Below are 20,765 nucleotides of genomic sequence, written 5' to 3'. Positions count from 1 at the left end.
GATTTATCCATGCTGTGACATGTACCAGCACTTTATTTCTTTTGTATTTCTGAACAATATTTCATGACATGTATGAGCCACATTTTATTTACTCATTTGTCAGCTGACAGATATTTGGGTTATTTCCAAAATATTTCTATCAGATTGTCTGAAATACTGCATTTTACACTCATGTTTTAAATATGTAAGTGCACAATAACTTTTCACAACTGTTATTCAAAATGCTTAGTCACTCCCAATTTTTTGCAATGATAGTCTTTTCCCATTTACATGTTGCAACTTTTTCCTATTAGTTACAATAGGTAACCCATTTTTTGTATGTTTAGACAACATGGAGGGAAAAAACCTACTCTTAACAAAAAGTTTCATGTATTTTAATAATCTAAATTAGAGATGCTATAGATCTGCAAAAAGGGCAAAACTAGATACAAAAAGGGAAACTAAAACAAGCGATTGTTTCAATGAGCTATGAAGACAGGAAAACCTAAGTACATTAATAAGCAATATATCATGATTGAAGTTAATATACCAGTTTAGTCTTGAAGATATTCTTTCAAGAAAAAAAAGTGTGATCATTCTGAATCACTATTCTTATCAGCCTACAATATTACTCATGGGTAGCTGCTCTGTGCCAGGCACCAGAAAAAACAGCAGAGCTAGCAGACTCTGTGTGTGTGTACACACACACACATACACACACACACGCATGCACAAACTCATGGGGTACAGACTGGGAGGTGTGGGAAACAAGTGCGTTCTGTGAGAGGAATAACATGTGAAAAGGATTGTGGGGAGAGAATGCTTTAGAGTCCAGCTCCTGAATGGTGGCTCATGCGGCTGGAACAAACTGTCAGAAACAGTGAAGATGATACAAAAAGAAAGCAGCATAGAGTATTTGGCCCGTAGTCATGAAATTCTCAGAGGATGAGAAACATTTTTTTTGTTTTGTTTTGTTTTTTTTTTTTTTTAGAGGCATGTTTTTATTTTATTTATTTATTTGTTTGTTTGTTTTTTGTTTTGTTTATACATGCACTGGGTACAGTCAGAAGCGCGGGAGGGTGAGAGAATTCACCAGAGCCAGAGCGGGGAGCAGAGCAGGCAGAAGGACCGAAGTACACTGCTGAGGGGAGCAGCGGGCGGCAGGAGAGGTCTGCGCGCCATGTGGGACCCTCCTCTGGTGGCTGGGGAGCAGCCGGGGATCGAACCTGCACCGTAGAGGCTGCGGGCAGCTTCGCAACCCAGCGCTCAACCGCTGCGCCACCGGGGAGGCCCCGAGAAACATTTTTAGACTAAAGAGTGGCCTCACACTGAGGGTGGTATAGTGGACATTACAGAAAATTTCTAATGCAAAAAAGGAAAACCATAAAAATCACTCCTTAATGTCTTCTCTCACTTAGATCTCTCAGAAGCTCCAAAGATGAGAAGCAACATTTTATTCCTCTACATTTAGACTCTGTTCTTCCTTTCAATGAGGATGAGTTTAAACAGGAAAGGTTAAGACAAGTGGAAGGAGTTTGGTCTCTGATTATCTATCCAGCTCAGTTCATTGCCGAAGTCTAGAGACAGTGTATGGCCACAGCCCTCTGCTGTGATGGGCCTACTGTGTAGGGACGACACCTAACCTACCTGGAGAAGAGGTGTGTGCACATGTGACACCACATGGGGCAGTCGCCGCCACTCACGGATGGCCAGGCTGCTAGCCATTTCGACCAGGCGTTCGATGAAGCTGAGCTGCTGCTCTTCAGGGTGGCAGATAGCCAGGTATCCTCGGTACATGTTGACCTTCCAAGCCATCTCCTTTGGACAACTTACTTCTACCTGGTGGTAAAAGGACATTACATAAACATCAATGACATTCTCCCTCTCAGTGTAAACTGTAAAGGGTCAAAAATGGAAAGTCAAAAATTTTTGTGGCCATAAATTATGCAAAATAAATAGAAATTAAGTTATAAACAGATGTTTGTTTTCTTTAGAGAAGTCACACATTTAGACTTTTTTTCTTCCTGAAAACTTAACTTTTCTGAATATCAGTGAGTGTCTAACTTCCAGATACAAAGGAATGACACAGGCTCATTGCTTAAGGTCTTAAGTAGGTCCCCCAAATGGGGAAATTGATCAATACTATTAAGACAGACCACATTAACAATCACTAATTGGCTACAAAAATCAGCCAGTGAATTAAGTATTAAATATATGATCATCCCCATGCTGACAATTATCAGTATAACTTTTGCTTTCAATTCTTATGTTATCCTGAAAAATTAATCAACTCATACCACATCATTCAAGGGAAAGAGGGCAGTGACTCAAGTTTATAAGAATATTAAAAACTTTAACTCATTAAGAGCCACATTTTATCATCTACTATAAAATTTCCTCCGGATTTCATGTATCTTGCTTATCAGTTCCACTGTGAAGTAGATTAAGTCTGGAGCTGTTACATTTCCTCTTCCAGGCCCCATACATGCATCTCAAAGCAAGGCAAAGGCTCTACATTCTGCCCCTGAACCTTATCTACTCACAACCTCCAAAGAAAGCGTTAGAACTCATCGTTGAACTTTATCAAAGTCTAACAGGACATTTATCAAACTCTAATAGAAATGTAAGTGATGAAAAATTAAACTCTTTTTAAAATCTGTGTATAAGAAGATGAATATCTGTTAAGGGAACTTTATAGGGCTGGTGTGACAAGATCAATAAAGCACCTTTGGGAAATAACAACAAAAGTTATACACATTTTAATGCCATAATACTATCTGTTCAAATGACATCAAGAATAACAACAATACCACGTTACTTTTACATGACAGTTGGGCTTGCTTATTCCCTGACACTGTACTTTTTCAGCGTATGTTCACATTCATGGCCCCTCTTATATAAAGCCCAATAATCCAATGATGAAGAAATTCAGGAAGACAAGCTTGTGAACACATCTACTTCCAGCACCATACTCTAAAATCACACCAATTTCACATTTTCAACACTATTTCAGATAGTTTATTGTAATCACAATTTCTATACTCTGTAACACTAAGAAAAAAATTCTATTTTTTCCCCTCCACATGGGAAAAAAATTCCATTAACTACATCAAACCAAGTACTTTAAGTGCAGTACACAGGAACAAGAAAAACAAAAAAACAAATAGCTTGTTGATTCCCCCCCCCCCTTTAAATATAGACAAATGAGTAGGTGACACTATTGGGACCATTTGAAACAAATTTACTGCAGTTTACTCAGAATTGTTTATTCACATACTTTTAGCTTTTTTCTAACCAGTAAGTTCCTTACAATTTTGGGGGAACAGACTTTGTGAAAATAGAAATTCAGTTGTCAGACTTAATGGGAAGCTAAGTGAAGCCTTGGAAAGGAGAAAAAAAAAATAGAGTGAGCTATACATTTATTTAGCAGAATGTTTTATCAATAAAACATTAATTATTAACTGTAAATGTATTCCAACAGCAAAACACATGTACTTTTACCTATATTAATGATTGGCTATTTTAAAAAAATGTTTATTTATTTATATTTTACAACATTGTTCTTTTTTTTTTTTACAGTGTTTGCTTTCTTTTCTCAGGTGTAGTCCCCACAGAATTTCCACCACCAGCTCACCTGTGCACTATCACCACAGTCACTTGTACTCTTTCTGCCTTTGTTTTGATCCCTTGCCCTCCCCCTCCCCCACAGAATGTCTGTTTTATAGTTGTCTATTTTTGTTTTGTTTATTATTATTTTTTCCCCTGATCCCTTATTTTTGGTTTCCCTATATTCCGCCTATAAGTGAATCTATCCGATATTTTTCTTTTTCCTTCTGACATTTCACTGAGCATAATCTCTTCTAGCTCCATCCATGCTGCTGCGAATGGAATTAGTCTATCTTTTTTTGATTGTTGAATAGTATTCCATTTGTGTATATGTACCACATCTTCTTGATCCAGTCATCTATTTTTGGGCATTTGAGGGTCAACAATTTGCTAGAGGTAAGAGGGACATCTCACCTGCACCAATGCCTCCTTCATGGCAGTCCAGTTGGACACCCGCCAAGCACATTCCAGGACGAGATATGGGTTTATATGACCTTTGGACTGGCCGTATTCTGTCAAGGCTTCCCACTGGTTCAACTCCTTCGAGCACCTATAAGACCAGGGATTCAGTCGCAAAAGCTCAGTTACTAACATATTAATAAATTCAAAAAGGGCAGAAGACAGGATTTTAACTAGTTTATTCCTATCCCACAAAAGGAATAAAGACATTTTTCCCCCACACAGGGAAGGTAGGCTTTTGAGGAATGTCCACTGCTCCGTAAGAATGGACTGACTACCTGCCCTCTGCAAGAAACTGCTCCCTGGTGCACCAAGAACTGGCCACTACAAAGCAGAGCTAGATGCTCCAGAGCTATATGGAAAGGCAGTAATCATGCACTGTATCTCCAAGAAACACTCTGAGTAACTAACTCAAGACTTTAAAAGCTATTCTTAGACTTTTATTGTTCTTTTATAGGGCCATAAAGAAAAAAGTCACTTTTAGAAACACTCATTATAAAAAAATTTCATACTTTTCACTGGTTCCTTTAACTGATTTGTGAATATATCAAACACTTTTCTGCTTACCGAATCCAGTGGTCCTCCCAAAGCTGGTATTCTGGGAAAATAGCAGGCGATGCATTACTCCTCTCATGTTCTTTTTTGGCTTTATCCATTGCCTTTTCATAGGATTCTTGTGCCTAAAAAAGTTAATAACAATGCAAATAGCTATTTAACTATAAGCATTTCCAAAGTTTTTGCTAATTTAGGAGCCATGACACCAAAATTCTCTACTCATACACAACAGATGAAAATGGGAGAACAAAATGAAAGGAGATGAGACTGCCTAGACCTGGGCTAATTTCTCCAACCTTCAGCAGAGAGAGCAGGGCCAAGCCCATGTCTATATTCCAGTTTGGGAGCCTCAATGTTCCACAGGAAGCCAAGAACCATGTCCCATGATGGTGGCCCAAGCTACAATGAGAGGACTTGCACAGGATTAAAATGTAAATACTAGATGCAATCTATCCACCATTTCCAACAGGGCCAATGACTGCAGACAAAGAGCATACAAATTAACAATTAACAAAAGGATTTAAGGACCACGCTTTAGAAATGCCATCACACATGCATGTTTCTCTTGAACTGAGACTTCGACCAAAGGAAATTTATGAGTAGCATAAATGCTTCAAATAAAACTGTAAATGTAGTTAACAAGGCTTGACTTGGATATTATATTTAGGATATGACAAATGACCATTCACCAACCATGCAGCCAAGCTATTGACAGTGGCTACCTGCTCAAAGAATCCATGCTGCTCATAAGCAATGGCAGTTGCTGTCTCAGAATACTTGCACCGCTTCTGCCATAAGCCAGCCCACATATCTTCCTCTTGTAATAAAGAGTAAAGCTCAGCAAGGGAATCCAGTATCTCCTGAGAACACAGAGCATGGTTTCTGAGTGATCATTATAGAAAAAAAATTGTTTTTCTTCAATTAAGCAACTCTGGTGTACTTATTATAACTTAAATTCACTCGGGAGATGTTTACTGAAACTATAGTCACTGGAAAGGACACGGTATTAAAACGAGGTGAGGCCTCACCTGCTGAGGTGGAGTTATACTCTCCTGCTCATAAAATTCTGTCGTCTGCTTCGGCTTAATCTGTAGACTCAGACCTTTTTCAAAAGCTTGATGCTCCAGCATTAATGTGGAGCGGAACCAAAGGTTGTGTGTTTTCCCCAAGTACTTCAGGACGCAGGGTCTGATGGGAATTGGAGGGACGCACTGGGACATGGCTTCCACAAAGCAGTTCAGAGCGCTGGGCTGGCAATCGCGCTGCACCTGGTGACTGCCGCTGCACAGGAAGGGACTGATCTCACCTGCAAGGGCCTGGAAGCAAAGAGCATACTTATTCATTCTTCATTCAAACCACATCATTACTGTGCTCTCACAGCTGACTTGGGAATATTCTGGTAGTTGACACTTAGATAGTAGTCATTAGTTTTCTTATGTTTTGAAACTTCTTCACCAACATTATTTTCCATAAATATCAAAAAACTGAAACTACACTTTGCAAAGCAAAATTTTAAAAACATACTCACATGCTGCTGTCTGTCAGACAGAATTTTCCACAATCTAGGAAAAAGCTGGACCCATGTCTTTTCTGCCAGTGTTGTGGAAATGTGACACAGCTGGACAAAAGCGCTGAGCAGTGCTCCAGTCTACAGAAAGAAAAAAGATGAGTCTAGATGGATACCAGCTGATGCTAAAACTTCTCAAGTGCCACCCCACCACATTCAGGAGACCACTACCTGTTCCCCACTCTATCAGCGCACTTCCACACCTTCAAAGTCCTGAGCAAATACCACGTGTCAGGGTGAAAGTGTCCTCACAGTCAGGTCTGTAGTGTGCTGAGCAGCAGAGCACCAGACTTGGGTGAGGGGCTCCATAATACACCTATATTTTTTCTGGACTTTTAAGGCTATTTCCTAACATTACTGATTCTACCATGTTTGAGAAGCACAACACAATGCCAACACTGAAAGTGCAAGGAAGAGGTACTCAGCTACCATCAAAGCTTAGGCCAATGAAAATATAAAGTAGGGAAAGCACATGCATATGGAGGTGAAGCTATTTGCCAGCAGGTATAATTCTGAAGAACAAATCAAAAATTGTGAAAATTCGGTCTCTGAAATTGACAGTGGATAAGACACGGAAAAAGCGACAGGACGACTCGATTAATGTCGCTGGAGGTAGAAAAGGGCATGTCAAACTCACAGAGTATTTGATTTTGCCCAGTTTTGCTGTTTTTGAAAATCTGAATCAGCTGCTGCCAACATTTCTTCTAAACAGCCAGGTTAACAGTGTGTGAAGCCCATGGAGCCACCTCCCCCACAGGGTATCAAGGAGATGCTGAAGGGCCTCGGCATATGCTTGCCAGCCCACCACAGACCCTGCTGCCTCCAACATGGACAGTCTCAGAGACATGTACGTCATGGCTATGCTTTCCTTTCTGCCACAGCAGATACAAGAAGGTCAATCACCCACATATCCATGTCCATATTAAAAATGTAGAAACAAAGGATGCAAACATTTCAAGGAAAATGAGTAAAAGCATTTAAATGAGGGATACTCCTGAGCATTTGATATGAAGACTACCCCTTAAGGAAGACCATGATGAAACCAGCCTGGGTGACCTCACATGGCTACACACTTCTTGGTAGGTGCTTTCTGGCTTCAAGTCGATAGCCTTTGGCAGAGGCTAGGAGCGCTGACCAGCCACATGCAGTCACAGAGCTGCCAATAAAAAAAGTTTGTCTGGAGCCATGAGAAGGGGATCCCACGGATTTGTGGTTATTCTCATTTACACAAGATCACAAAGAGAGGCAAAGTAGTGTCTGGGGGCTGTGGTGGGCCCACAATACCAGGGAGCCCAGGTGGGGCACTGGCTTCAACAGATTTCCCAGAGTAACTGTCCATGCTGGGACAAAAGGCCCATGGCAGAGAAAAGAGCAGGTGTGCCTGGTATGAAGGGCCCACACAGATGCCTTCTAGTCTCATGACCTCTTTGTAAGCAGAAGAGTTCTGGGAATTAGAAAGTCAGGACTGAAACTGACTATAATAATTTGTAATCCCACTGTGCCCTATGAAATATAAATATAAAAAAATAACTTCCATAAATACATGAAATGAAAGAATATGAACATCATTCTCCAACTCCCTAGCACCTCTGGTTGCTTTGTTTTCCTACATAGCACCCACCACCACCTGAGGTAGCATACACTGATTTTATATTTTTCTGTCCCTGTATCACTTATTTCCCCTAGTAAAATGAAAGTCTGATGAGGACTCTTGCCTGTTTCACTCAGTAATATTTCCATTGCCCAGAAACAATGCCTTATACACAGCAGGGAGTCATTAAACACCTGCTGAGTGACTAAGATAAAATGTAAAAGAGGTGAGCTAGGAAAATGAGACTATAGTATAGCCTGAGTAATTCTCTTATAACAGGGCAGGACCCAGAAGAACGAGCCACGATCTCTTGATCAAGAAAGCGCCAAGAGGCTGCCTGTGGGCAAGACCCTCCAAGTGTAGCCATGTTCTATCAACCCCAACCACAGACTAGAGGACAGAAAAACCCTAAAGGAGATGTTGAGGTACAGAGCCACAACTAATCCAGTCAAGGAGAAAACGTAAATGTGTAAAGCCAAACACTGACACCTGTGGCAATGTACTTCTAGAGCTTCCACACTGAGAGACCATCACCTGAATCCAGGCATGTAGATGAGTCAGCATCTACGGGGAGGACTGGCCACAAAAGGGCCTTTGGGTTTAGAGTATGGGTCCACAGCCCTTCTTTCTGGCAGTGATGGTGGGAGAGACAGAGGTCTGTTAATGTTTTCAGTCTGTGACAAGAGAGCATGCCACCATATAATGATGCTGCATGCAACTGAAGACCAGGCACTTTATGCTTCAGCACCACAATGGTGTCACTGACACAAGTATTATTTCATGCAGAAATTCAGGATGGGTCATGAGAAAATCACTAGGAGAGCTGAAATGTAAAAATTATTTGTAAGAGGCAATTAAAAATTTTTTTCCACTAAATTCCTGGTATGAACAGAGTTTTCACTGTGTACTCTTCTATTCTTCAAAAGGAACTTGGCATTGGAACTATAGAACCACAGTGGAACTATAGTGGAACTATAGTGATTCTGAGTTTTTAAGACAAAAATATTCAGGAGAGAAAAAAAACAACTACCCTTCCAAACATGCACATATACCTTTACTTCCCGGAGAGTATCGAGAAATTTGTCATGTCTATTGGTTAACATGTGCAGCTGGTTTCCAATGTCCTTCTCAGAAAGTTCTTTGGTTTTGGGGGTGCTAGTTTGATCTCCAGGAGCTAGTTCAATATCGATCTCCACATCCTAAAAAACAAAGACACAAATATGCAACCCAAAAGATAACAGTTGAAGAAAATCCAACAAACACAACTCCTATATATTTTCTGGATGCATCTTGGCAAATAAAATTTCATTAGTTTTCTGGAAGCTTACAATTATTTAAATAGTCTTGAATTTTATAATAAACAACAATATTAATTAGACTAGACTTATCTATTTTAAGTGACATTATACAAATGTCACTATTTTGCTTTCAGAGTTGGGTTATGGACATCAAAATGAAAGAGAAAGTCCAAGCTTTAAATTGTATAATAATAAATATTATTAGGAATGCAGCCTACCAGTATTCACAATACAGCATAATTGTTTAGCTGCATTGCTCATTCAGATCAACAGTCAGGTTACCACACAGAACCCTGTGGACACAATGTTTTGCATAATGTATAACCTAAGAAAAATAAACCTCATTTCTGCCCAAACTTCTGGGAAGTCATAATTAACAATTCAAACTGTGCCACTAAGTTGTTATTAACCATTTGGTACGTGCCCTTGAAAATGCAAAAGAATCACTACAAAGGTGGCAATTTGTCCAAAAAAGGATTAGAGGAAAAGATGGTGTCAACAAATGATTTAGTTCAGCAACAGTGAAGAAAATTTTAAATGTTTATTTGTGAATAAAAGGAGAAGCTACCCACATAAGAAAAGGGAACAACAGTCCCTTTTAGAGCAAAGAAGGGGCTTTTCCTCTAATACCAGGTGGCTGTCTTTTAAAACCCAACACCAGAAACACTGAGCTTCCACAAGCCACCAACCTAGATGAAGCAAACTCTGAAGGATCTGTGTAGGCAGAGCATCAGCCATGCCCTCCGGGGTCACCAAGAAACAGTGACACTAAGCAGCAGCCCTGGAGGCCAGTTCTTGGTTTCATCCTGCCCCTTCTGGACTAGAGAGAACCCCCAAAGGTCTCAGCTGGCTGCTGAGGCACCCTCTAGAGCTATGGTTTCTAAACCAGGAGCACCTCTCGCAGGAGCAAAGCTTCATGATACATTCTGGGAGAAAAGTCACCTAACAGCTAAACAGTCTTCACTAAGTGTACTCACTCATGATAAAGGATCTATCTCAAGGGCTTCCCTGGTAGTGCAAGGTGTTAAGACGCAGCACTATGAAGCTATCCGCAACTACTGTAGTACAAGTTCAATCCCTGGCCCCCAGGGAGGTGACCCACATGGTGCAGCAGACCTCATATAGCTCACCTGCTGCTCCCCTCAGCAGTGTATTTCAGTCAATCTGCCTGTACTGCTCCCTGCTCTCTCTCTGGTGAATCCTCTCACCCTCCCGTGCATCTGGCCTGTACCCCGATTCTTGTATAAATAAATCTTAAAAAAAAAAAAAAAGGATCTATCTCAAAATCAATGGCAACAGGAGATGCTTGTCAATTTTTTTGAAATTTTTTTTAAAAGATTTATTTATGCATACAAGAGCTGGGGTACAGGCCAGAGATGCAGGGGGTGGGTGGCGGTGGGTGAGAGGACTCACCAGAGACAGAGGGGAACAGAACACGCAGACTGACTGAAACACACTGCTGAGGGAAGCAGCAGGCGAGACAGGAGAGGTCTGCTTCGCCATATGGACTGCTCCCTTGCTGGCCGGGGATGGAACTCATGCTGCAGAGGCTGCGAATGCTTCATAGTGCAGTGCTTAACCCCTTGTGCTACCAGGGAGGCCCGAGATGCTTGTCAATTTTAATTTAAATCAAACTGAACTCAGGTACCACAGTGAAGAGTTTTCAGGCAGGGATAGGTTTTAACATGTTCCTCCTGTTTTTTGAATGTAAGACATAAAATTCTTCAACAGAAGTGGGAATTCTGCTGTGCAGAGGAGGTGCCATGTGATCTGGAACATTACCTCCTCTTTGGACTCGCTGTTCTCTCGCTCCCGGGGTTCCTGTTTGACATGAGTGACCATGGCGAAGGCTGCTCGGTCGTGGCTGTCAGCCAGGTTGATGACGTTGGTGATGGATGGGAGCATAGCTCCTTGGCAGCTGGTACCAATGGGAGTGCCCTTCTCACAAACCGCCAAGAGAAGCTAAACAGTTTGTGGAAAAGAAGACCAACATAAACATTGTTTGGCATTTAAGATGTGAGGACCCAGTTAATATTACTCATCTTGATGGCACGCACATGCTGATTAGAGCATGGTTATTACTATACTCTACACTTCTGCTCCAGCTGTCCCTCCCTCAGGGACCCCATGTCTCAGCGTACACTCCATCCCTTTCTCCCCTTGAGAGCTTCTTTTCCTGTCCCCTCAGAGGCATCTCCCAGATAGAAAGGACAGAAGCCTCTGCTTTGTCCATCAACTTTTTTTTCTTTCTCATCTCCCATATTATGTCACCAAGCCCTGCCAATTTTACCTTCCAGGCACCTGGGCAGCCATCATTGGCTGTCTACATAACTTCCTCATCATCTCCAGACTTACTCTTCAGAGCATGGTGCTGCAGCATCTTCCTCTATATAGCTGACCCCAGGATCTCCTCCTTACATCCTCCAGCAGCTTCCCAAAGCCTTCAAGGGACAGCTCAAGCTCCTTAGTGTGGCTCACAAAACCTATTTACTACTTCCCACCTACACATATAATACTTCCCTATTTCCCCACACACCCCAGTGTGCTGTCCCTCCACCAGGCTACTCCTACATTCTTTTTACAAAACATTTACAGAGCACCTGCCAGGCACTATGTAAGGCCCCATTTATCAACTTCACAGAGGTGTATCCCCTGACATCAAGGAATTGAGGTGTCAGAGGGAAGGACAAGACCAACATCAACGCACACATACTCTTGGTGATAAGAAGGCAAGGAATGGGTGGACTAATAGAGAATAACAGAGCACCCACTTTAACTTGGATGGCAAGAACATGGCATAATCAAGAATATGAAAGGTGGAGACTAATGAGGGAAAGGGGACAGCATGGGGCTGTAGGAGAGGCCAGGTCTGGTCACTTGAGACATATCCCTGGATGTTGGATTTTGTACCAGATCCTATTCGCTTTACTCTAAGAATAATTTTGCAACAATAGAGATAATAATGGAGGGTGGGAAACATGGCTGTTGAACACAAAGGCAATTGTTCCTGACACCTTCATGAGTGATGACTGATGGTCACTATGAGAAGGTAGAAAAGGCAAGGAAGAGAGGCAAGGGGCCCTTAACTCATTAACACCTGACTAGAGATGCAACAGAGGAAAGGAATGGGGGATTCCTGGCTTGTGCCCCTAAGCATGCCCCTTCCTCTCTTGACTCGTGTACCTGCCACAGCCAATATCTTTCTCATCTTTGTATCTGTTTACCTGACCCACTCACTGTCCAGGCCTCATTCATTCACCTCAAATGAATGATGAGTACATTGGGGAATTTGGCCTATTACGTTGTCACTAGTTTCAAATGTACGCTGAATTCTGTACCAAGAAAACACACATTAAGCACAACTGGAAGTATATTAACAATCTTAATTGATATATATTTTACCTCAAAGATTTTCACAATTCTGACTCAGTTGTCTCATTAAATAAAGTAATTTGAAACCTTCCAGTTTCATTCATTTTAGGTAAGCGGACAAAAATTATTTGCACAGCATTAATTACCTGCTTTGGGAAGCCTCAGTCACCTGATGCATTAAAGTGGTGATGAAGGCAAAAATGAAGGATAGCAGACTTAAATAAAAAGTAAATTTAACAAGAAAACATGAAGTCTCACAACAATGCTATTAGAAACAGTTAAGAAAATCTGACTTGCAGCCACTGATGGTCTGGACTCCATTTTTATGACACTGACCATTTTACACAGATCCCTGTCACTGGCACCCTGATTCCTCACACTAAATCATCAAAACCCACAGTGCTGTCACCTGGTCAGGTCTGGCAGCTCCACCTTCCCTGTTTAAGGACAAAAGCTAACAATTAAAGCAAATTAAATCTTTTAAATCGTGTGGACAATTTACAATTTTTATATCTGAGGAGAAACAAACCTTTGGTTATGAACTAAGAAATGTTCAACTTTCTTATTAAAGTATTTAAAATCACCCCCAAAAAGGTTTTGATGAAAACATGCCTTTGAATCATTTTTTTTTCTTACTAGAGATTAAAAAGTTTCATGGAGAGATTTCTACTTTCATCTCAGCACATATGAACACCTCCTGGCTTCAGTGCCCCCAGTTAGGAACTCCTGGGCTGCCCTATATACCTCCCAATTACAGACGGCAAACAGCCCATCTTACCTCAATGCACTGCTTGATCCAAAAGTGGTTACCCATGGCTTCCCAATTCTGGGAACAAGTCACATAAAGAAGGCGCTCATAGACCCGGCGTTTCATGGAGTTGTCAAAAACCTCAAAAAATTTTGCCCTGATGAGCGGCTGGGCACAACGCAGCCCAGAGAGAAAGGCAGGCTCCAGTTTTGCAGTCAGCTCACTACCTGACAGTGTCTCATCCCTGTAATCAAAGGACAACACTGAGATACAAAAGGTCTGCTACACAGAGGACTCTTGAGACTGCAAGTAAACAAGCAGAAAAGTGGATACCAACTTTTCTGAACTCTCACTAAGAAAGTAATATGGCAAACTGTGTAGTTTGATGCAACATTAAACAAACGGTGCACTAATGATACCAATTTAATTTACTATTTAAATGATTTTTATGTGATTTTTTTTACATGATTGACATGATTTAGTACTTATTTCATATTTAGGTATAATTCAAAGATTAAAAAGTCATGTTCATTGGACAGAAAACACATTAAGGATAAATATACCCAATATTTGATTAATTGCTGTAGCTACCTGTAGACATAGTTAACGAGGTCTAAAAACTGGGCATTTAATTCAAGGTCTTCTGGAAAGCGTTTTTCTATGTAAGTCATCATTTTCACAAGCAAAATGGACTTCTCCCGGAGGGTAGGTGTCTAGAATGTTTTTTAAAAGAAAAAAAGTCAATTACTTTTGTTGAGAAGACATGTTCAAAAATATTCCAATCTTCTGGTTACTATTTTTTAGATAACAATGAGGTAGAGGGACTGTTATTACAAGGCTCATGTTCATGGTCATAAAAGATTAACAAGTATGATTCAATTAACAAAAACAAAACCACTTTAAGATTAGGGACTGAAAAGAGAAAAATCCATCTTAAAATAAGAGAAGACAATGAAAATACAAACACAGGAGAAAAACATGTTTTACACTGCGGAACTTTCAGAAGAAGAGCTAAGAAGGTGATACTTAAATTTTCTCTTTCATACAAGGGGAGGTCACTGGCCAGAGTACAGTCTCCCTCCCAGCTCACCTGATTGGCTGCCATTGGAGAATTATTTTTAACCCATTCTTCCACAATTTTAACCACAGCCCGGAGGATTTTGGCATCTGATGATTTCTCAATAAGGGAGGTTAGAATGGCCTGAATAAAATTCTTCCTCATCTCCATGCTCATCACAGCCAGACGTGTTTTCACCAGTTCCAGACTTAGCATCACCAGCTCACTAGTTCCTGCTCATGAGGAGAAAGAGAACACACCCAAACAATCTTACAAACATATATCAACTGGAAACCACTTCAAATTACATTGCATATTGGATTCTTCCCATTTCCCCCCAAATACTTTCCCCAGCAACTACAGGTCTGAGATTTGAGGTACCTCATCCTTTCTTACTACTCTGCCTTGCAAGGGCAGCCTTCCTATAGGTAAGGGCATGATGGAGCTGATGAGACCAGTGTAGCCAAGTCCTGGAGTCAACCCCAGTTCCAAGGAGTCCAAGGAGTTCCAAGGAGTCAACCCCAGTCCCCATCCCCACAGCAACATGTCTCTCCAGATTCCTAGAGCCCACAGTTCAGGTCTGGAATTTGCAACTTAATGCTTCTTCAGACATAATAGCCCTGAGGAAGCAATCTGTTTGATAGCAAAATTGTTAGATAACATTTTTGTGGAACATTCACCAGTAAGAGCTAACCATTTTAAAATTTCTTCATTCTCACATTTACAAATTTTATAAGTAGCTTTTTTTCCTTTTTTCTCAAGGTTTAATTTTCTTTCTTTTTTTTTAAAGATTTATTTATTTATTTATGCAAGCACTGGGTACAGTCAGAAGCGCGGGAGGGTGAGAGAATTCACCAGAGCCAGAGCGGGGAGCAGAACAGGCAGAAGGACTGAAGTACACTGCTGAGGGGAGCAGCGGGTGGCAGGAGAGATCTGCACGCCATATGGGACCCTCCTCCGGTGGCCGGGGAGAAGCCGGGGATCGAACTGGCGCTGCAGAGGCTGCGGGCAGCTTCGCAACCCAGAGCTCAATCGCTGCGCCACCGGGGAGCCCTTCAAGGTTCAATTTTCATCATGACAAAACTTACTTTTATCATGATTTTGCTGATTAAAAGTAGAGTCAATATTCTGATGTGGGGGGAATTCTTAATGGTAATAAAATACAGTTCATATTTAAAATGAGAATGGTTTTAAATGAAAACCCTCTTTGTTGAAGAGCAAATGATAATGAATTACATATAAACAAAAAGAATTAGTGTTTGCTTTAGAATTCAGTCACAGAGCCTACAGTGTGTAGGATTTAAACAAAACTGGAGGAACAGGGTGCCACATTCATCACCTGAGGTTGCTTCTGTGCTGCCTGATGCAGCCTGTGGGTTTAAGTGCTCTCGGACCATCTTCTGGAGGGAACGCATGAAGACTGAGATCAGTCTGTCTATGTAACTTGGGTTGTTGCTGCAGGCTGATTTGAGGATCATAAGGGTCCCTAAAATGTAGAGATTGCCAGTTTTATAAAGAAAAAACTGAATAATTAACAAAAATGTACTATCTAAAACATTTAAAGTTGTGCTGTCCGACAAAACTATAGATTAATCACAAATGTCAATACTATAAAGTTTTATATGGCACACGTATTTAGAATCCTTATATTTTCACGGTAATTATGTCAACATCACCATACATAAGGAATGATTTTTGTGTTTTGTAGAGACAATATTCTTACCTTCAGTTCTGGTTTTTATTTCTTGATTATGGCAAATGATGCCCCTAAGTGAAGTATTTTGCCCCAGAATGTGTTTTGGCAAAAAAGAAAAATAGAAAAAAAAATCTAGACATAACAATTTAAACTCAATTTTGACTGCATTCTGAAAGGCTGCATAAGGTCAATAAAATCCACAAAACTAGTATTAGGATATAAAAAAAATAAACTTAACATCAGTGTATTAAAAAAAGTCTTCCTTGCAACTGTCATTTTTACAAACATTTTTTGACCCTGACCATACACATTCAATTTTAAATTTGTATTCATGGCTGATATCACGGTATGACTATTTGCCATTTATAGGTGAACTGCCCCAGCCTTGGACAATTTCAGGTTTGCTTGTTTAAAAGCCAATTATTAGTGAACAGCTGATATAAGATCACTCTGATTCTATGGCAAATAAATAACCCAGGGTGCCTGAGGGTGATGAGGACTATGGGGAACATATTCCGACCCTTCCTGAGCAGACACCAGTAACTAAGGCCTGGATCCAACACAGGGAGAAGATAGGGAGAATATCTCCCTCCACCACTGCCCAGGACTTGTTATCACCCCGACAGGACCAACAGTGTTCAGATCTTCTCATAGAGAGTCCTTTAGAGAATTAACAAGACAAGATGTTCCTGCTGTTTTGTGATGCAAACCAGGATCTTCTGTATGATTCTGTTTTGGACTATGCCTCACTACCTACATCGGTTTGGTTCAGAATAGAGAGAGCAAGCTTGGAGAATAAGAGATATTATTTTAACTGAATTTATCAGGCTCCTGAATTTCAGACAGCATAGCAAGAATCTGGAGCTCAAGAAATTGATTCAAAAATAATGTTTGCAAATTCAGACACAAACACTTCCCTAACAAGGGCTACCTTACAACACATCTATAACATGTGTATAGAAAAAAAAACACACAGACCTAAATGTTAAGTGATTGAAAGTTTTATATGATGAGTACATAATAAAGGAGAAAAAATTTTCAGAGTTGCTAACCCAACATCCAGTTCCAATCACAAAAAGTAGAGTGACTTTTTGTCTGGTGGTAGAAGTCTTCCAGCTGCCCTGATTACCAGTGAGAGCAACTTCTGTTTCACTTTGGTCAGTCAGAACCTCAAATAGATAGGAACTTTTTTTTTTTTGAGAACGTAACAGGCGGATGTATTGAAATACACTGCTAAGAGGAGCAGCAGGCAAGACGGGAGAGGTCTGCTGCGCAGGAACAGGTTCTTATCTGCTATCTTACTGACAGATGGACACATTGTAAGAGGCAGTGCTTCTACATATTAGTACCTTCCTCTACCAGCATCTTGTGCTCAATATAAAATTGGATCAGTAGGAACCCTGTGACAAGGGACAATTCCCCTTAGAACCAACTTCGGCATCTGGGGCTGAGGAAGGAAGAACAAAAGAAGTACTGAAGATGGATGGAGAATTCCAAGACCAGTGGCCTTGTGTGTGCCAAGAAACACACAAATATCCCTAGCAACACATCAGTCAGCTCAAAGCTCCTCCCCATATCCTGAACGTTTCCCAGAAGAAAATCCTGTCCAGTGAGCATGGACAAGACCACACCAAACTGAATTTCTGTCAGGAAAGCCAAGACAGACACTCACCAAAGAGCTGAGAGGGGTTCGCACTGGTGGCCTTCTCATAGTTGGTAAGTCCCTCATAGATGACCTTTCCAACGGCAGCATAGAGGCACTCCAACTCCTCGTGCTTGGAGGCCACACTGGAAGTACCTGGAACACAGAACTACCCTTATACTCAGAACTGAGCTTTAGTTGTTTGGAGATCATAGAGACAGGCTTGGGTACCCATCTCCCATCAGAAGACATGTGGTACTCATCTTGGGGTTGGTTACCACTTGAAACAGCTAAGTGAAAACCTTTAATCTTGCCAAGCCTTAGCTGAACACATGCTAAACACACATTTACAATACACCAAAATTTGATCTTGTCAACTGTTCACCATTTGACAGAATACTTGAACCTAGCTTCCTTTCAATACCTCAAGGAATGATTAGTGTTCAGCTAATGAAGAACTGCATTTCCAAAGTAGACAAAAAATAAAATGAAATGACTGTTATTGTTAAATTTTTATGCCAAGTACATTAAAATAAAAGTTGAAGACACAAAGAAATGTGGGACAATAAAATGTTCAACATAGGGCAATGGGCACTCTCAAATAATGAGCCCTATGCCCACCCATCTACTTAGAAAGCAAGGCACTGACAGAGAAGGTCACATACTTGGCTCTGTTGGGAAAATACTCATCAGGCGCGAGAGAAGGCTATGTACGGCTCGCAAAACTTTGGTGTTCCCACACGTCATACAGGCAGCAATCCCACGCTGCAGGGGTTTAAAGCTACTAAGGATGGCTGGAGACTGGAGAACAGTCAGCAAGAAACTCAGCACCTCCAATCCTGTGCAGATGTTTCCATAGTTGACTTGATTAGGCTGTTCCTGAAATGGAGAGCACAAGCCAAAGATGATTAGTATAGTGAATTATAGACACATGAATGAAGCAAAATTTAAACCTATTTGACTTTGAGTATTTGGAAACAAAGTAAAAACCACTAGAGAATTATCACAGACATTAAAAAAATATGTGACTACACTATTTTTATTAAAACAGTATACTTTCAAAATATTAAGGAAATCTGCTTTAGAAAAACTTCTTATAGGGGCTTCCCTGGTGACGCAGGGGTTAAAGTCTCAGTGCTATCAAGCTACTGCCAGCCACCGCAGCATGAGTTCGATCCCTGGCCAGGGAGTTACCCACATGGTGCAGTAGACCTCTCTGGTCTTACCCGCTGCTCACCTCAGCAGTATATTTCAGTAAATTCGCCTGTTCTGCTCCCCACTCTGTCTCTGGTGAATCCTCTCACCTTCCCACGCATCTGGCCTGTACCCCAGCTCTTGCATGCATAAATAAATAAATCTTAAAAAAAAAAAAACTTCTTATAAAACTTTTCCCCAAAATATTAGTACTTACTTTTAAGTAAGAATTTGAAAATCACCAAGAATCTTGTAATCTAAAAGGGCAATTACCAAAATGAGTTTTGCTTTTCTCCTCCCATCTTACAGTTGCACACAAATACCCTTCCATGAACAAGTTTCTTTGAAACTGTATATGAAATCAAGCTAGTGGATGATGCCAGCATTAAAAAATAAAGAGAGTACCTGGTTTGTAGTAAAGATACATCGCTTCACAAAACTTTTGATTTTGTGGTCACACACACGTGTCTTATGTGTAGTGTGTACACTCTGAGTTGAGAGGTAAAAGGTATAACTACAGATCATGGAGAAAAGGCAGAAAGTCACTCACTGAACATGGCATGCTACTTTCTGAAAACAGTGGCCTGCTGAGGGGCAGAGGCTGTCTGCAATAGCTGGTGATTTTTCAACTATGAATGCATTTGACAGAAAAGTAATTCAAACTGTCAATGAGAAAAAGAGGAAAAATATTTGCAGACAATCTGGAAGTTACCTCTCATACCAAGCCAGAATCCAGCATGTGCTGCAGGTTAGTGGGGAACTATCCTACTCTCTTCATAGCACAATAATCTCTGTAACCTTTCAAAAAACATGTTGTCTTTGCAACATAAAACAACGAATGCTTATGATAGGTTTTATAATCCCGATGTTTCAAGTTTTCAAATTCTATCAGGCAACTAGACAAATGGAACTGTGTCATGGTAATGACATGGATAAGATAAGAACAGCTTTTGCAAATGTGAGAAAATTAAAGGATCATGGTTTTTACAGAAACAAAAAAAATTCACCAAATAATATTTGGGCTTCTCTGTTACCTGACTCTAGTGCTCGTTAAAAAAAACAAGTAAATCTATAAAAGGCAAGAGAATTATGTTTTCAGAAGTCCTAACTGAACTTGGGGCTGGTGACCAAAGCCAAGTTTTAAATCCAGTTTTCTTACTACTGGCCATGAGCGGAAGCAGAAGCCACAACTGCAAGGGAATGGAAAATTTGAGATTTGGTGGTCACAGCCCTGAGCCAGGTCAACAAAGACAGTCCCATGCACCTACCACACTCATCAGCAGCTTGTCAAACCACTGCAGCTTGAGCTCTGACTTGGACCACATGTCTGGTCTCAAGGCAGTCTTCAGAAGAGTCACACACCGGCGGGAGAGCACTTCTCCGGGAGACCCCGCAGTATTGGTGTTGTCATTAACCTGGAAATTAGCTCAATTCAAGGTGGAGTTCACCGACCACATGTCTGCAGTTATTCTCAGTCTTCTTGCCTGCACCCAACGCCCTCACACCCCGGCACTCCCAAGTGGTGGCCACTTTCTCTCCCACCTGGCCTCAGCTTAGGCCCCTCTGCTTCCCCCCTTGCAGAGGGTCAGTGGTTATCTGTGTAACTGATTAGTGCCAAGAAGCTCCTTGGGAGAGCAGGAGCTTAAAGTTCCTTCCCTTCAGAGCTCCAAGGCTATGCCTAGCACACTGTAGCATGTAAGAAAAGATTTACTGGGTTATTAGTTTAGGACATTTTCTTCAGTACCTTGAGATCCTCAGTAGAACTGTAAGATATACAATTTTGTTAAATAATTATAAAAATTTAAGATTCCCCAGTGGGGAAAAAAATTCTAAGGAAAAACTTCATTTATGTTTTTATGAAATAAAAATGAAAAGTTTCAGAAATGGAGTCCCAACAAAGGCATGAAAATATGAATGGTAAATAAACCCAAGTACTTAAATTACTAAATGAAATCCACATTATGCAGGTGGGATCACCCTAGCACTCTTAGCAGATAGGTA

The 20,765-nt window shown here is 40.8% G+C and overlaps 1 protein-coding gene across 4 annotated transcripts in view; it reads right to left on the bottom strand.

Moving 5' to 3' along the window:
- The window catches only part of TRRAP (transformation/transcription domain associated protein), a gene marked incomplete at both ends in the record, with an annotated part of 110,920 nt that overhangs the window by 21,520 nt on the left and 68,635 nt on the right, over window positions 1-20,765 (bottom strand). For 3 of the 4 annotated variants that reach the window (XM_084249136.1, XM_084249137.1, XM_084249139.1), the window contains 15 exons: window positions 1,627-1,818; window positions 4,000-4,135; window positions 4,612-4,724; window positions 5,322-5,459; window positions 5,628-5,915; window positions 6,128-6,247; window positions 8,810-8,956; window positions 10,838-11,017; window positions 13,206-13,419; window positions 13,767-13,888; window positions 14,266-14,465; window positions 15,572-15,718; window positions 17,601-17,726; window positions 18,236-18,449; window positions 20,033-20,179. In XM_084249136.1, the coding sequence (XP_084105262.1) occupies window positions 1,627-1,818; window positions 4,000-4,135; window positions 4,612-4,724; window positions 5,322-5,459; window positions 5,628-5,915; window positions 6,128-6,247; window positions 8,810-8,956; window positions 10,838-11,017; window positions 13,206-13,419; window positions 13,767-13,888; window positions 14,266-14,465; window positions 15,572-15,718; window positions 17,601-17,726; window positions 18,236-18,449; window positions 20,033-20,179 (2,484 nt within the window). Of the gene's footprint in view, window positions 1-1,626; window positions 1,819-3,999; window positions 4,136-4,611; window positions 4,725-5,321; window positions 5,460-5,627; window positions 5,916-6,127; window positions 6,248-8,809; window positions 8,957-10,837; window positions 11,018-13,205; window positions 13,420-13,766; window positions 13,889-14,265; window positions 14,469-15,571; window positions 15,719-17,600; window positions 17,727-18,235; window positions 18,450-20,032; window positions 20,180-20,765 lie in introns of all 4 variants that reach the window. The other variant, XM_084249138.1, reaches the window with a different exon arrangement.

Source organism: Talpa europaea, assembly GCF_964194135.1.
Source record: "Talpa europaea genome assembly, chromosome: 12".
In the NCBI taxonomy this organism is placed as follows: domain Eukaryota; kingdom Metazoa; phylum Chordata; class Mammalia; order Eulipotyphla; family Talpidae; genus Talpa; species Talpa europaea.
The sequence above is the reverse complement of the archived record's forward strand: the minus strand, read 5'-3'. Positions and strand labels throughout refer to the sequence as shown.